Below are 17,503 nucleotides of genomic sequence, written 5' to 3'. Positions count from 1 at the left end.
TCCCAACTGTGAGGCATGGGGTTGGCAGCATCATATGATTGGGGTGTTTTGCTGGTAAAGGGACTGGTGCACATCGGAAAATAGACGGCATGTTGAAGAAGGAGGATTCTCAAAAATTACTTAAGCAACACATCAAGACATCAGACAGAAAGTTAAAACTTGGTCACAACTGGGTCTTTCAGCAGGGCGATGATCCTAAGCATATCTCCAAAGCAAAAGTATTAAAGCAGCCATCACAAATCCCTGACCTGAATCCCATAAAAAAATCTGTGGACCGAACAAAAAAAGCATGTCTGAGAAAGGAGGCCCATAAACCTGACTGAGTTACACCAGTTATGTCAGGAGGAATGAGCAAAAATTCCTCATTTTTGCCCTAATTGACTTTACACAGGAAATACGGTACAGTATATGGTAACATAAAATGTGTGGACTTGTGAAAATTTTATTTTGAATGTCTTTAGCACAGGGTGTATGTAAACCTTTGGCCTCAATTGTATAGGCTATTTTTTTTTTTACTGGCATTAGAAACTATCTGCAATACCTTTGTATTCCAGAGACTAGGGGTTAAGTAACACCATCCATTTGGAAACATACATTTTCTCTCAATACTATCATTGCTCCTTTGTTTTATGTTTGACTTTTTTAACAGAATGAAATTATTATGAACATCGTGCAAGATGTTGTGAATGTGCCTGAAAAGGCTTACATAGTTTGGAAGCTGCTGTTGTAGAGACTGCTCCACTGGTTTGTTTGATAGTGGTCCCATTTCAGTAGCTGGTATGTCATTGCTGGACTTGCTGCATGGACATCACCGTCATAGCCTGGCATTTCACATGTGCCCCTCTCAGGACCTATGAACAGAACATGACACTGAGAAAGACTTCAATTTAAGCTTCAACCTTTGTTCTTATTTTGAATCAGATGATAGTGATGATAGTGTTCATCATTTAATACATTCAACACCCACAAAATGAAGGCTTGGTCCAAACTGGCTCTCTCCATTGGCTGTCATCTGTGTTTACATCGAAAGAGTTTGAGCGCTTTCTCTTATTTTTTTCAGGTAACATTTGCCTGTCAAAAAAAATGGAAATGATGATTTTCATCCCAACTACGTCTCAAAAACCAACACAGAAGACCTGAACCTAGCTCAAAAAAAAAAAAAAAAGGAAAGGAAAAGGAAGAATCCTTCTGTTTCTTAGCCTTTGCCTGGGAAATAAGGTCACCATGGTGCACACACATTTCTGACATACAGACATTATCCACTCCATAGTTCCTCATTCCCTCTCTCAATCTTTGTAACATATCTTACATAGAAATGGTTCTATACACCACAGACACACTGTCTGCACTAAGACTTTGCTTTTGTTTGCAGAAATGTATTAGATTTAATTCCAATTATTTGTTATAAAAGAAGATCTTGGTGGCTGTGGAGTATTTTAACTAGGCCAACTTGGCACAATCCTTGCAACCATCTCATTAACTATCCTGTCTTATGCTCCTCCCTAAAGCATGGGGCAGCGTGATTCCATCCCCAATGGGTGTCTATTAGTGCCATTATTGACCAGTTGGTGCAATAATAACTTTATGCATCTAAATGGGGCAGTGAATACGCTGTCCCAGGATTGTGCAACATCTAGAACAGAGAGTGAATCAATGGAATTTCTAGTTATCTGTCAAATTGCAAACATTAGTTTAAATTGTTGGTCACTCAAAAGAGGATAATCTAATGGAATTTAAAATGTATGGAGTTTATGAAGATTTAACATTTTGCTCTGCCCCCCCACATGCCCCTACGGATGAGCAGCCACTGGTTTTAAATCCATCTGTTTTAAGTAAATTGGTACTTTACTTTTATAAGATATAAAAAGGAAAAAAATATATATTTTTTCTATTTTCTGAAACTATATTTTATTTTGACACAGGGAGTGATTTTTTGTTGTTGCTCTTTTTCACTCTGCCTGGGTATTTCCATACGGACATTTGACAGAATCATATAACAATTCCACTTTTCAGAAATTCACAAACATTCTAAACACTGTGTTCAAGTAACACTAGCTACATGGAAACATTCCTTACCCTGTGTTCAGGCCAGGTTTGGAGGTCATATACGGGTCCACACATACGCCATGAGGTAAGGAGGTAAGGCATGGAGATGTGCTGGAAGTGGCAGCTTCTGTGTAGCCTCTGATTGCATCTATAGGAGCATGCTGTACTGGTGGTGTGGCGGTCTGAATGCAGCTCTCAGCTGGGCTGCTGTATGGATAGTGTAAGGATGAATCACACACAGTCTGAGCTGTATCAGGTGATATGGTCTTTATATGCTTCATGGAGTTTCCCAAATCATACTGAGAGGATGATATAGCTTTAAGATGACAGAAAGGAGCGGGAGTCTGTCCTGTTGAGGTGTGCAAGCCGGGACCCAGCTGCTCAGTAGATAAGTCAGAGCCAAAGTGGACATCTGGAGGAAAAAAAGGAGTGGCAGCATGACAAAGCATGTCTCAGAGTTGTGCAGGAAAATGAGGACATGTCCAAAGAAATCCTGTTTTTCTTAGAGATATTGTTTTTTTATGAATGTGCACCAATTTCTATGATATTGCAGTTTCGATGACCAAAAGGTTTTTGACTGATCATGTATACATGTATATATTGCTTCTGGTTGTTACCTGGAATTTGTGGAGGAGAACAAGGTTCTGAACCTGAATCTGGAGGTGATTCAGGTAACATACTGTAAAAAATAAATGTTTAAAAGATACAATGAAAAATATTAACAATACTTATACACTACATTAAGTCACTTCTCTAAAGACTGGGTGGTGTTTCTCATTTTGTTCCTTGTATTTGAAACCAGGGAACTTCAATCTTGTCCACAAAGACCAGGTTGGCTGCATACACACCAGCCCTTTTTTGGATAAGATTAAAGACCCCTGAACTGAACACCATAGGTGAGGAATAAAACACTTGGCGGTGTGCTGTTATAGGGGAATAATCAGCAACGTGGTAGTATTATGAAGCCCAATGTAAGTAAATCCAATGTGATTTATTCCAATTATACCACAGTGATTTTACAACACTTTTTTTTTATTATTATTATTAAAGAATGACACATACATTTGATCCATTTATAATTATATTTCATGCTGTACAAGGTCCACAAGACAAGTTAGTTCCTGTTATATAACAGCTATAAACAGTCGTACCCTCACCAACCTCTCTTCTACAAGACAAAAAGAAAGCAAGAAAAGAACTGAGAAAATGAATCAACAGTTTCTCATATTTGAGAATTCAACAGCGCTGGGTCATCAATGATATATATTTCACTCTTGATAAGTTACATATCAGTAATATGACCTTGACATTAATCTTAATCAGTGATCAGAAAAGCTATTTATACAATAGAGAGAGAGAGAGAGAGAGAGAGAGAGAGAGAGAGAGAGAGAGAGAGGGGGGGGTGGGTGTGTTAACAAATTTATTTACATTGTTTACCTGATTTTTAAGTAGTGTTAATGTACTTATTATGTATAAGGAAACTGTAAATGAAAAAAAAGCAAATGTACTTGGTACTCACAAAGTGGGGTCGATATCATTGCTCAGATATTGCTCTAGAATGCTGGTGTCCACTGCTGTACTGTCCAATACGCCATTGACATCCTGCCCTGCAAATCAGAAATCACATGTACAGATCTTCACATTCAACATAACTCTCATCTTCCTGCTCAACCATCAGGAAAAACCTCACAACATACAGAGGCTCCTATGAGAAACACTTACAAAGTATATAACCTTGCAAAAAATACTGCTGTTTGGGTTCTGTGTAAAATCATGAATGTGTATATATAAGCTTTACACGCAAAAAACAGTGAAATGCACTGTGTGCTGTTACATTATGCGTTTCTTGTAGAAAATTAAAGCTAACATACTGTATATTAAAGTAAGGTACAATGCCAAACCAAGGAAGCTTACAACATAAAACACAGTGATTCTTCTGACTCATAAACAATCAGTGCTTTCCCTTGGGTATTGTACATTATTGCTGCAACATTATGGCCTTGACTTAATAGCTCTGTGACTTTTGTTCATACATAAATGTGGCCTTGAACGTATGAGGATATGTTGCAACTACACCAAAAATACAGTACCGGATGCTACAGTACGTTTCTCCACAAGAGATCATTCATTCATTCATTCCGATATCTTCAGTAGCTGCTTTATCCTGTGGATCCAGAGCTGATCCTGAAAACACTGAGCTTCAAGTGGGAGTACATCCTGGATGGGATGTCAGGCTAACAGTGGGTACCATGCACACACATTCATTCATACCTCAGTCAGTCACCAATCACCAAGATGTGAATACAAAAAGGTCTTCATGCACTCATGGATTAGGGAACAAAATCTGGAAATCTGTACACTGCTGTCATAGTGAGCCAAAATGGTGTGTATTAATTATAACAATGCCTGTAATACTACAATTAACAGAACACACCAGGAATAACATCCAGGAAGCAGCGACTCCCAGGATCTCATCTACATTCTTTGACTAGATGTACCTTGATCAGCTACTTATATAAAATCTGTGTCATATAATAGCTTGTGTGGGAGCTTTTTTTTTTTTTTTTTTTTTTTTTTTAACCAATCCTACTTCAGCTTTGGAGCAGGACAAAAGTTTAAAAAAGTGCACCATTAATCTTAAGATAAAAAAGAAAATGTTAACTTATATGGGCATTGAAGAATATTCTTTTCAAACATCCGTAACTCAAGATGACTCATGTATGGGCAAACATTCTGTAAGTTTGAGGATAGGGTTGGAGACGAGGTGATTGCTAACTCTAACCCTCCACTTGATAACTTGATTCGTATGGAATTCCAAAATCGGATTCGCTCATTTAAATTCTTACAACATATAACAGATTGACTAAACAGCTGGTGAAGCAAAACCAGGGATTGTTGAGCATTAGACAAGAAAAGTAATGCAAACATTTTTGTACACATGTTAAAGAAAGATCTAATTGTTGTAATTAACTCAAAACATGAGTCAGTTTCTTGTACGGAGACATAGTTAGTCATAATGTTTAACAGAAAATGACACCGTGACATTAAGTAGGTCTCACCATCAAAAAACTGCTGCAGGGCCTCATTTTCACCGAGTACATCCATCAGACCTTTCCCAGACCTGCTGTACTGCCTCCGCTTTACTCCCCCTGTTTAGCACAGACAGTTTGTGAGTCTAATGCTATATTTTTAACCTCCACATATTACAGCCTTAACAAAAAATTTTATGGTTCAAATTAGCAGGAAAAAGAACAGAAATATATATTTTAAAAATCCAGACTTTTAAGGACAAATTTTTAACACTTACAAGCCTTGGCCTTAAGTTATTTTAACTCACTTCTATGCCAATGAAGAATATATTACTTAGCAGTGAACCAGCACCTGAAAAAGGCTCAAATCTGGAGACAAATTATAGAAAAGGTGAATTAGGTGTGAATTAAGTGAGATGAGAAGAAAATGGTTTGAAATGAAAATGGAGGGGAGAAAAGATATCTTCTTAGGTGATCATGTTGAATTGTTGAATTCATTTAATTGTTGAATGTGTCAGGCATCTGTTGGGCAGAACTCTTGGAAATGCAGGAAGACGTGTCATGAGGAAACCTGATGTATCCATGAAGAAGCCAACATTCGCACTCCGCACACTAGGGATTGTATGGCACATTGCAGCTTGAGACATACCAGATCGGTCACTTATTGGTCACTTAGTCCTGGCTTTTAAGTGTGGCTGACTTACACACCAGCTGGGCCAATGCAGCTGTAGCCCAGGTTCAATTCCCAGTCAGGGGACCAGCCCCAGCCACTCTCAATGCCAGAATCAATATGTGGACAGGTGATCCAATGTGGTGACCCTGAACTGGAGCAGCTGAAAGGGTGTGGATGAATGTTTGTGTGTACAGTTCATCCAGAAAGTATTCACAGCGCTTCACTTTTCCCACATTTTGTTATGTTACAGCCTTATTCCAAAATGGATTAAATTCATTATTTTCCTCAAAATTCTACAAACAATACCCCATAATGACAACGTGAAAGACGTTTGTTTGAAATCTTTGCAAATTTATTAAAAATAAAAAACAAAAAACGCACATGTACTTAAGTATTCACAGCCTTTGCTCAGTACTTTGTTGAAGCAGCTTTGGCACCAATTACAGCCTCAAGTCTTTTTGAGTATGATGCTACAAGATTGGCACACCTATTTTTGGGCAGTTTCTCCCATTCTTCTTTGCAGGACCTCTCAAGCTCCATCAAGTTGGATGGGGAGCGTTGGTGCACAGCCATTTTCAGATCTCTCCAGAGATGTTCAATCGGGTTCAAGTCTGGGCTCTGGCTGGGCCACGCAAGGACATTCACAGAGTTGTCTTGTAGCCACTCCTTTGTTATCTTGGCTGTGTGCTTAGGGTCATTGTCCTGTTGGAAGATGAACCTTCGCCCCAGTCTGAGGTACAGAGCGCTCTGGAGCAGGTTTTCATCAAGGATGTCTCTGTACATTGCTGCATTCATCTTTCCCTCGATCCTGACTAGTCTCCCAGTTCCTGTCGCTGAAAAACATCCCCACAGCATGATGCTGCCACCACCATGCTTCACTGTAGGGATGGTATTGGCCAGGTGATGAGTGGTGCCTGGTTTCCTCCAGACATGACGCTTGCCATTCAGGCCAAAGAGTTCAATCTTTGTTCAATCTTTGGTCTGAGAGTCCTTCAGGTGTCTTTTGGCAAACTCCAGGCAGGCTGTCATGTGCCTTTTACTGAGGAGTGGCTTCCATCTGGCCACTCTACCATTCAGGCCTGATTGATGGAGTGCTGCAGAGATGGTTGTTCTTCTGGAAGGTTCTCCTCTCTCACACAGAGACATGCTGGAGCTCTGTCAGAGTGACCATCAGGTTTTTGGTCACCTCCCCGTCTAAGGCCCTTCTCCCCCGATTGCTCAGTTTGGCCGGATGGCCAGCTCTAGGAAGAGTCCTGCTGGTTCCAAACTTCTTCCATTTACGGATGATGGAGGCCACTGTGCTCATTGGGACCTTCAATGTTGCAGAAATGTTTCTGTACCTTTCCCCAGATCTATGCCTCGATACAATCCTGTCTCGGAGGTCTACAGACAATTCCTTGGACTTCATGGCTTGGTTTGTGCTCTGACATGCATTGTTAGCTGTGGGACCTTATATAGACAGGTATGTGCCTTTCCAAATCATGTCCAATCAACTGAATTTACCACAGGTGGACTCCAATCAAGTTGTAGAAACATCTCAAGGATGATCAGTGGAAACAGGATGCACCTGAGCTCAATTTTGAGTGTCATGGCAAAGGCTGTGAATACTTATGTAAATGTGATTTTTTTTGTTTTTTATTTTGAATAAATTTGCAAAGATTTCAAACAAACTTCTTTCATGTTGTCATTATGGGGTATTGTTTATAGAATTTTGAGGAAAATAATGAATTTAATCCATTTTGGAATAAGGCTGTAACATAACAAAATGTGGAAAAAGTGAAGCGCTGTGAATACTTTCCGGATGCACTGTATGTTGCCCTATGATGGACTGGTGTCCCATCCAGGGTGAATTTTCCTTGCGACTTGCACCCAGTCTTACCGGGATATAACGATCGATCAATCCACCCTGACCGGCATAAAGCAGTTACTAAAGATGATCTGTATAGAAAATCATGACCAATTAAACAATCTGAAGCTTTGATAAATAAGGCTCATTGATTGGATATCTTGGTTAGTTCTTCACAAATCTTCATTCTTTATCTCATTTGATCATAATGTTAGGAGTAAAATATTTTCAATGATGCATATCTTTATATCAAAATGGTCCATAAGACTGTTGTTTGGATTCTTTCAGTTAACGCAGTGATCTTTTTTTTTTTTTTTACCTAATATTTGCTTTGTTTGATAAACATTTTAATTAATATTTCATTTTTGTTCAAAGTGTGACTAGTTGCTTAGTCGTTTCTTCGTCATACATAGTAAAATTAATATTTTATGTTATGTTGTTTTGTCTCCTGTCTGGAGTATAAATTCTTGAGGACTTCTCACCAAACTTCACTGTTGGGTTACTGTCTAAACAGTGTTTCTTCTCACACAGGATCAGTCAGCTATTTATAGACGCTTCCTGTTCAGCTCTTTTCCAGTGTTCTTCCTCTTTGATTCTTGCATTCACCAAGGCCTTTCATTTTTATGATTCACACTTCGATTTGTCACTGTGGAATCTCTTGTCTTTCCCATATGTCTCCGAAGGAGGTGGAGTGGGAGGTTTGATTTTGCATATAATAAACCTAGATGGATTTCCACTTTAGCTACCGTTGGTAGCTTGATGGATTGCTGTATTGCTGTTATTTTAACATTTTGTACCTAGTTCTTTCTAGAAGCTTGGCGATGGCCTGTAGCACAGTCACAAGTTCAATTCAATTCAGTTCTATTTGAAATCACTTTTAACAGTGGACATTGTCACAAAGCAGCTTTACAGAAATAAATACATTCAGGATATACATTTTAAATGTATGAATTTATCCCTAATGAGCAAGCCAGAGGCGATGTTGGCAAGGAAAATCTCCCCTGAGATGATATGAGGAAGAAACCTTGAGAGGAACCAGACTCAAAAGGGAACCCATCCTCATCTGGGTGCAACTCTGTAGTTCCTTGATGATTCTTTAGTGTTATATTATTTATCTTCAATCCAGCTTGTACAGTATGGCAACTTGTTGATCCCTTTGTTTATTAGTAGACTTGGAGTCAATAATTTAATCTAACTGAATTTACAAGCAGTGCCCTGGATACATAAAAGTCCCAAGATGACGCAACCCCCTTTAAAAGCAATTCTCTTTAGTGCTAATCAGCAACAATTTGCCAGCTATTAGAGGTATACACCACACTTAATTACGTAAAGCTACACCGATACTCATCTGTTAATCTGTGCAACATGATAACAAATAAATCAAAACCAAAAGCTGATATTAAAGAAATACAACGAATACCACTGTCTAAAAATGCAGAATTTGATTAATTCATCAAAAGGACTAAACTTTTTGGCCGAATGATATAGATTTGATCATATTAAAGACAGATCTCACCGTTTCTTCACAATAAAGTTTCCAGATTCTGTTGAAGTTTCACCTGTCAGCTTCTCATTCAAGTGTAATCCAACATCATTGCAGACACTAGTACATACTCCACACCACGGGCAGATGGTGTTCCGTGTAATGTTCAATTGCTAAATATTTTCTATTGTGAATTTACGTAGTTCAATAGAAATGGCGGCTGTTGTTGAAACTAACATGTACTTTGTTCGGTGATCGCTGAGGCAAACTCCATCTGCCTGTCATGCGCAGGCGTACACCTGTGTGTATGTGCAGGAGGGGCTGGTGGCCTTGCTCAGAGTAATAAATGTTGAGTTTTTATGGCCTGAATTAGATGGGAAAGAGCTATGCTGTAGAAAACCTGGTGGAAACAGTTGCTTATCAGTCAGGTCTTATAAAACAAACATAGCCATGACATCTCAGGGATACAGTCTGTCTCTGATCTGTCTAATGAAGCAGCATGGCTCCTGTAGACAGCCTTTATGGTGGTGGAAATGACTATTCAACCAAACACCAACATTTTATGAGCATTTTCTGAATAAATTAAAGCCATATTCTGTTTACTTTCTCGGCAATAGCTGTCTCATCGACCCCCACCACTTCTTCAGATTTTATATCAATACATTTGTAAAAATATATGTGTTAAATTATCTAATCTACATTTTAAACATTATATTCAAACAGAATTATTTCACATGCTTGAGGATTATCCTGATAGAAGGTGTTTATGTGAATGTGTGCACAACTTTTTGTTTCACATTTACAAAGACCAGTGACTGAACACTTTTCTGTCCAATGGTTAAGATCAGATCAAAAGGTCCAGACTATAAAAATTCACACTCGCAAGGTTAGAAAATACAGAAATAAGAATCACATCAATTCCATTCTATTTCCTTATGTTTTGGTCCGCCGAGCTAGTTTCCTTTGGAAAACTAGAGGAATATTTTTATTCCCTTGCTGAGTAACAATAGCAAATTCATCACCCTGTGACCAAAAGGTCCCAACTGCATCACACTTGCCTTCATTCCCATTCTTGTGTTGACGAGGAGCTGAAGAAGTAAGTTCAAGATGCTAAATATTGTGCTCCTTTTGTTATACAGTACATTTACATTTACATTTATTCACTTAGCAGATGCTTTTATCCAAAGCGACTTACAAATGAGAAAGATACAAGCAAAGCTAAATTTGCACCGGCAAAGGAGTGTGCCTTGTTGCACACCTTGAGTGACGATACTTCTAGAGTTTGATTTATTATATTCTCGCCATGTTTTCAGAACAGTCACTTAGCCTGTTGTTTATGTCAGCATGTAGAAGCATGGGCAGAGTAACTCATTTCATCATTTTATGAACTCATAATTTTATAACTTGCTGTGAATTGTTGGCCTTGATGGATAGATGATGAACAATGATCAAGAACCAAATTGTCTGAGTCTTGACCTGACTGCAGCATAATGTGAATAGTGATGTGTGAAGCTTGCAGGCTATGGAAATAATGCTGATTATTCATTACATGACAAAAAAAGAAGGCAGCTACAAAGCCCTCTAGGAAGAAAAGGTTAACTCCTTCGTTGTGTTGCTGCAGCAGTACTTATCCCATTGAAAATGGCAAGAGTGCCACCATACAAACCCATATAACTACAGAAAATAAAAAAAGGTTTGTCAAGGCATGACCATGATTCGAGGTCATGATTCACTGAAAGTGCAGAGGCATATCTGAAAATATGCGGTTGCTTACAGATTAACTGTTGGCCCCCACCAAACACAGGACAAATATGAGAGACTCATGGCAACAGGATATGCTGAAATGTTGTACCCACTAAGGGATGAACAACTACAAATTTTCATTCACTGACCAATAATTGAAAAGGTTGTTTTAATCAGGTTGGTGCAATTAAATGCTGATAAACAACAGCAAAGAACTCCATTTCAATTCAGGCTACAAATTATCCCTCCAATGCTTCTTTAGGCTGCACTATTAACGATGAAAATTAATAAATTAGTGACATACAAGTAATTACGGACAACTTACACTATTTTAAAGGAATTAAACATTTAAACATGGAACAGTTAAGCAGAGGTGTGCATCAGGACTGAGATCTTTGGTGTAAATTACTTGTTTATATGTTTGGAAATGCTAAGTTCATTTTAAAATACCGTGGGTGGCATTGGTCAGAATTCCTTCTGCAGTGGGCGTAAATGGGATTATGAAAACAGTCCTGCTCACACCTCTGCACCCAGACCATAAACGTGATCAAGTAAATTTAGTTTGTTTTTTTTTTTCTTTTTTTTTTTTTGGTCTGCTTGCACCTGCCTTGCTACTGTTTTTTTTTTCTTCTTCCATTTCTCCAACTAGACAACAGTTCTAGCAGCCAACTCTAATAGCAACTAGCAGCCATCAGTGGAGACTAGTGAACGCGTTAGTTGACTAGTCTATGCAATTGATGGGCCATATTTAGTGCTCGCTTATTATTATTATTATTATTAACATTATTTATAAGTAAACATTTTTATTGGCATAGTAGTGTCAAAATAATTTCGACTTGTTTTTCCGGTTTTAACATGTTTGTTTCCTGCTCATGACTGTCTATTCACTTGAACATTTATGAAGTTTCAGGTGCATCACTACATGCAAATCAGCTGTGCCATGCACGCGCTTGGTAATTTCCAGGTGAATGGCATTCATCAACATAAACACGCACGTACAAAGATAATCCATGTTTCGGAAACTTTGTAAATCCAGGATATTTAGTTCAGTTTGGTTATGCAAACATTTACTCACAACCTTAATAATTTGGATATACAAGGCCCATTGTCTTCTTTGCTGAGCACAATAAAGGCAGAAAAGCCCATTGGGTAAATACAGTGATGAAACAGTGATACGTGTTAAAAGGCCTTTCAAGGAAGAGAATCACTTTTGGACAACTGTGAAGCAGTGACATGGTGCTGCACTATCCACCTTTGCCAGATTTTACAGTCTAAATTAGAGCTGCAACAACTAATCGCTAAAAATCAATTGTGAAAATTGTTGTCGGTGAATTTCATTATTGATTAGTTGGTCTGAACGTGGCACAGGGTTGCGTTTACGCATTACGTTACTTCTGTTCTGAAAACACGCTTCAGAGTAAATACTAAAGTTGTGTCCCAAATGAGGTACTGTACACTTACACTATGCACTATATCATCTACCGTCTAGTGTATGAATTTTAGAACGGTAATATCATCTCAAATGGAACACTAGCGTTTTTTTTTTTTTTTTTTTTTACTAACTAATATTATATATATATATAAGTAGTTATATTATTATTGTTTATGGATGCACAAAAAGCAAGGAATTAAACTACAGTCCTAAATGAATAACATATATTCTGGTGTGTGTGTGTGTGTGTGTGTGTGTGTGTCTGTGTGTGTATTGGGTTCTTTTCAGTCTCGTATAATTGGAAAACAGCTGTGTAAAGTTTTAGTCTGAAGTTTATATTTGTAACACTGTTTGTGTATTTTATTTTAAGTAAATGAAGAAAAAGTTTCGCCCCATCTGGTAAATCGAAAAAAATAATCGGCCAACTAATCAATTATGAAAATAATGGTTAGTTGCAACCCTAGTCTAAATGTTGCTTCATTGCACCCCATGTACTAAGTAGTAGGTTTGAGTGATTCTCATCCTCGGTATTCTTAAGATAGAACAGTATAAGCAACTGGAGCCATTTTTATCATGACCGGAAAACAATATCAGCATTTAAACCATTCTCATCCTCGGTAAATTATGGGATCAGCACTTTTTTGCTGTCTGTTACTGTCTGGAGGTGTGTATTATCTGGACATGTTAAAAAATCTTCATAGTGACTTTGATATACCACTCAATCACCACTAGTTTTGAAAGAAACAGTCCTGGTAGTCTGGGACATAAGTAAGTAGAGCAGATCATGACGTGTGCAACAGTGGTTCTACGACTAAGTGGAATAGTGACTGCCTGGCCACCATGTGTAGCCACTATATGCGGTCATGGTCACGCCTAGGAAAAAAGCACATGTGAATGCTACACTGGTTCTGTAGGAAACGGCCCACTACTTAGTCACTGCCCCCCCCCCCCATTTTAAAAACTATAAAACTGGTTAAGGTATTGGGACAGATCATAACTCCTGAGTTCAAATCCCACCAAGCTGCCTCTGTCGGGTCCTTGAGCAAGACCCTTTACGCTCATCGGTACCATCATCCAGTGTGAGGTAAACGGTTATTTTGTCCTGAACAGAACAAAAAAGTGAAACATATTTGGCTTTTCATAGACAAAGAGGTAAACCAGTAGCTGTAGAGGTATACAATTTTATTCGGTGTTCCAGAAAGGCACTAAAAATCAAAATGGGGAAAGAGTGATGAGATTTGGAAGAAAGTACACAAAAAAAAACTGATGAGACAGTTCCAAGAAAAACAGATGTACAGCACGTTTCACACACACAACAGCACAGCAACACGGCGCTAGCTAAATTTAGAATGAACTGAAAGCTCAAGAGGAGTTGATTGGTTGGGATAAGAGGCTTTCTTTTCTAGAACATACAGAATGGAAATCCAAACCCAGCATAGATTTATTTTATTCTCCTTCATGTAGCAGTTAATACACAAACTGAAATCAGGTAATCATAACTTCAGCAGCATATGTTGTACTTTACATAGGAAAGGACCTGAAAACAGACGGCTAATCACACACACACACACGTGCGCACACACACACACACACACGTGCGCACACACACACACACACACATGCACACACACACACACACACACACACACGTGCACACAGTGCTGGAGTGTTGAGGTGTGAGGAAAGAACTGGTCCCTGTGACGCCTCTTTGTTAACTGCAGAACCCCCCTCGCCTGAACTTGCATGTGTTTCACTGAGACAAGTGTTCCTCCCTCGATGCTGACCAGTCACAGTTCATCTCTGAAGTAGCCCAGCTTGGCGTATGACATCTCCTTCCGCAGCTGCATGACCTCCCAGAACATCTGTTCAGCTGAATAAACGAAAAACATACCACGGACACTGACCAAATGTTTCCTGATTTGTGTGGAACAGTATAACAGAGCCCAAGTCAATTTACCTTACTCTTCAAAAATTAATACAAAACTTTACTCTGCATATAACTGATATTTGAAAATAAACATCACTGACGCGATCAATTTTTTTTAACTGCAGGAGCTATAAATACTCTGAATGTGCTGCATCTACCTTATCTGTTTCATGTACCGTATTTGTGGCAGCATTTATTTATTTATTTATTTTTTAAATTAAATCGTATACCATGGCGCGGTTGAATTCTCGAATCTGATTGGTCAGAAGGTGTGCACAGCTCAGACAGTGGTACCAGCTGTAAAATGAATGATGCTCCACATAATCCAAGACTAATAATAAACAGATTTTAAAACTGTGCTGTTTAAGAAAAATGTGATGTTTTTGTTCGGAGACATTTATTTAACATTTATTGAAGGACTCTCAGGCGTCAGCTCTTTGTAACGGTCATGGTGCTTTGCAAAGTTTCCAGCATGGGAAAGTCTTCAGTAATATATGCTTTATGCTCCGAGAGAGCGAGAGAGAGAGCGCGAGAGATTGCCAATATTTGAACTGACACTTGCTTCCTATTCTCTCATCTCTACGTTTTTATATGGACACTAATATAATGTGTTTATTCAGATTCTGATCATATGTTTATACAAACACTAAACTAACATGTTTTTATTAATAACAGTTCTTAATTTCTGTAATGCTTTGAGAATACTTTAAATGTATATGGTCATGCCAGTGAAGCTTGCTGAATTGAACGGAATTGTGTGTGTGTGTGAGAGAGAGAGAGAGAGAGAGAGAGAGAGGACAGACTGGTGAAGGGACAACTGTTTATTACAGATAGAGCATAAATGAGAACAACTCGCTTTTCTCTCGGACGTTCCGCAACATTAAATCTAACTATGAACTGTTAAAATGTGCGAGGTGTGATTTGTTAATAAATTAAACATTGTAATCGTGAGCATCGAGCTGTGGTAGAAACGGACTCGCACACTCCAGACTGTGCTGTTATGCCATCGTACAGAAACTGCAGCACATCCTCTGTAGTATCGTGTACAATAAATGACTGAACTAAAGGCAGCTCATTGCTCAGAAAAGGAAGAGTTTTCACAGACTTTCACAAATTTTTCCATTTCACTGACCCTCTCTGGTGCAATTAGCAAACTGATGACATGTCTTGTTTAAAGAAAGAAAAAAACAAAACAAAACATGATGAAAACAGAACATTTAAAGTTGATTTCAAAAGCCAGATTAACATGGTGAAGTGAAGCACCACTTTGAAACAAAACAATGTTGTTGTGAAGCTTTAAAAAGTAACTCTTTTCATCAGGGTTAGTTGTTTATAAGCAACACAATTTATGTAAATATATTTTCATAGTTGAATACCCCTGATATAACTGACCTTTTTTTTTTCTTTAAAATGTGATTTGCACATCAAAGAAATCAGTGTTTTCTCATTGTTTTGTAACTACTGAAGGTGAAGATTAGTCTATATATACATATACAGCTACCATACCATAACTTTTTACCCTACTTCTTTCACACTGTGTTTTCCTACCAACCATCACATGATATTGACTCAGATAGTATGCTCCTTGCATGTCATGTATTACTGAATGCATTAGGTTATGTAATACGGACATAAACATTTAGTGAGACTCCACTTTTGTAGCAAAAGATTGTTGCTTATTAATGCTATTGCTGGTAATATCTCTTAACATGGTTACATAATACATATACATTATAAGGATAATGTACATAATAATGTATACTGTTTTTATGAGTAAGGAATAACACAGGACAGACTGTGCGGTTATATGTAAATAATCCATGCTGGAGTGGTGTGATACGGCACAGCACGAGTGTCGTTACCACCTCAAAGTGGACCAATGATTACTGTGTTTAATTTATTAATGAATGACGCATCACACATATTAATGGTTTCAAGTTAATTTTAGTGTTGTGGAACATCCGAGAGACAAGTTAGTTCCTGTTATCACGTATACATTATAGCTGTGACAAAGAGTCATTCCTCTCACTAGCCTCATTCTTGCTCTTGCTCTGTCAAAAATCAGAAACTTGCCACACCTGCAGAAGTGCAGAAGTGTGTGTGTGTGTGTATGTGGGCGTGTTGTCAGATTAGCTCACCGTCCTGCTGCTTGACCAGTCCTTGGTGGATGTAGCGAATGTAGGTAAAGAAGTTACAGACGGAGGTGATCTAGGATTAGAAAGGAGAGGTAATTTGACGGCAGCAACTAAAGCCTACATGAACATCACTGTACAGCATTTTGTGCACTTTTATTTCCAACAGTTTCTCCCTCTTCATCAGTCTGCTGCAATTCTTTATGTGTGCAAACTGACATGCCTCGGGGACATTCTGGAAATAGGGTACGTCTGTGGGCTAAGTGAGATAAGTTGTAGTAAACAGGCTACTGTTCACAATGGCTCGTGATTCACATTAAGAACAAAAAACATGGAATTACCCCGAGGACAAAAAAATACTCATTGCAAAATGATCATGAAATGGTCCTCATCTGGCAACGTATATTCGGTAGCGTTTAGGGAGGTTTTAGTATGCCAGTAAGTTCTTTTGGCAAGGATAGAGTTTTAACATCAAACAACCTGAATACATTTGTTTACGTCTCAATAAATCATATACAAATGATGAAAAAACAGTCTTGTTTTAAGCTTCCTCTATATTCATGGATATAGCCATAGCCATGTTCTATTTCTTACTTATAAATTAAGAGTGTGAATATGATAGAAGTGCACGATACGCTACAAAAAGCAATCCAGTTAAACAAGTAATCACTCAATATACTTCAATTCACTACTGAGTTGAGTTAAATTTAACATGTTATTGATGCACATTTCACTAAACTTGCTGCCGGCTTGGTATTGTGTATCTGTGTTCCAGTGTAGCTATTGCGTGTCAAAATCCAACATCTTTTTATCTCTTCTAGTTCTATTCTCCATCTCTCTCAACACAAAGTTTGAGAACTGCCTTTTTACCAGCAGTTGAGCGAGCCAGTAGTGTTTTCTTGTGGAAAAGGTTTGGATTGAAAGATGAGTCATCTTAGAACAAGAACAAAATAGGAACATCTCTTTCTAAAGGGAGAACAGGTTTGCAGTGATTTTCCAAAGACGTTTGAAACAGGCAGAATATATGGACCGAGCGTACCAATAACGTACCAATCTGAGGAACATTTAGAACACAGATGGTCTTCTTTGCATATATTTTTGTGTTTGTAACAGTACACACAGATCAGATCGATGACCTTTTGATGACCTGACTTATAATTGGTATGCGGACTGACTAAACAAAGTTTCTTTT

General features: G+C 38.2%; 2 protein-coding genes across 4 annotated transcripts in view; both read right to left on the bottom strand.

Moving 5' to 3' along the window:
* The window catches only part of LOC128623504 (myelin regulatory factor-like protein), a 28,268-nt gene extending 18,973 nt beyond the window's left edge, over positions 1–9,295 (bottom strand). Inside the window, exons 1-7 of the mRNA XM_053650597.1 lie at positions 9,111–9,295; positions 5,106–5,195; positions 3,566–3,653; positions 2,664–2,725; positions 2,077–2,458; positions 968–1,071; positions 707–851 (exon numbers count right to left, since the gene is read on the bottom strand). Coding sequence (XP_053506572.1) covers positions 707–851; positions 968–1,071; positions 2,077–2,458; positions 2,664–2,725; positions 3,566–3,653; positions 5,106–5,151 — 827 coding nt within the window. The 5' untranslated portion in view covers positions 5,152–5,195; positions 9,111–9,295. The remainder of the gene's footprint in view (positions 1–706; positions 852–967; positions 1,072–2,076; positions 2,459–2,663; positions 2,726–3,565; positions 3,654–5,105; positions 5,196–9,110) is intronic.
* A 4,124-nt stretch (positions 9,296–13,419) lies between these two features.
* rab3ip (RAB3A interacting protein (rabin3)) overlaps positions 13,420–17,503 on the bottom strand; it is a 32,480-nt gene continuing 28,396 nt past the window's right edge. For all 3 annotated transcript variants that reach the window (XM_053650446.1, XM_053650444.1, XM_053650445.1), the window contains exons 11-12: positions 16,318–16,387; positions 13,420–14,122 (exon numbers count right to left, since the gene is read on the bottom strand). In XM_053650446.1, the coding sequence (XP_053506421.1) occupies positions 14,040–14,122; positions 16,318–16,387 (153 nt within the window). In that variant the 3' untranslated portion in view covers positions 13,420–14,039. The remainder of the gene's footprint in view (positions 14,123–16,317; positions 16,388–17,503) is intronic.

Source organism: Ictalurus furcatus, chromosome 19, assembly GCF_023375685.1.
Source record: "Ictalurus furcatus strain D&B chromosome 19, Billie_1.0, whole genome shotgun sequence".
In the NCBI taxonomy this organism is placed as follows: domain Eukaryota; kingdom Metazoa; phylum Chordata; class Actinopteri; order Siluriformes; family Ictaluridae; genus Ictalurus; species Ictalurus furcatus.
This window is presented reverse-complemented; position numbering and strand designations above follow the sequence as displayed.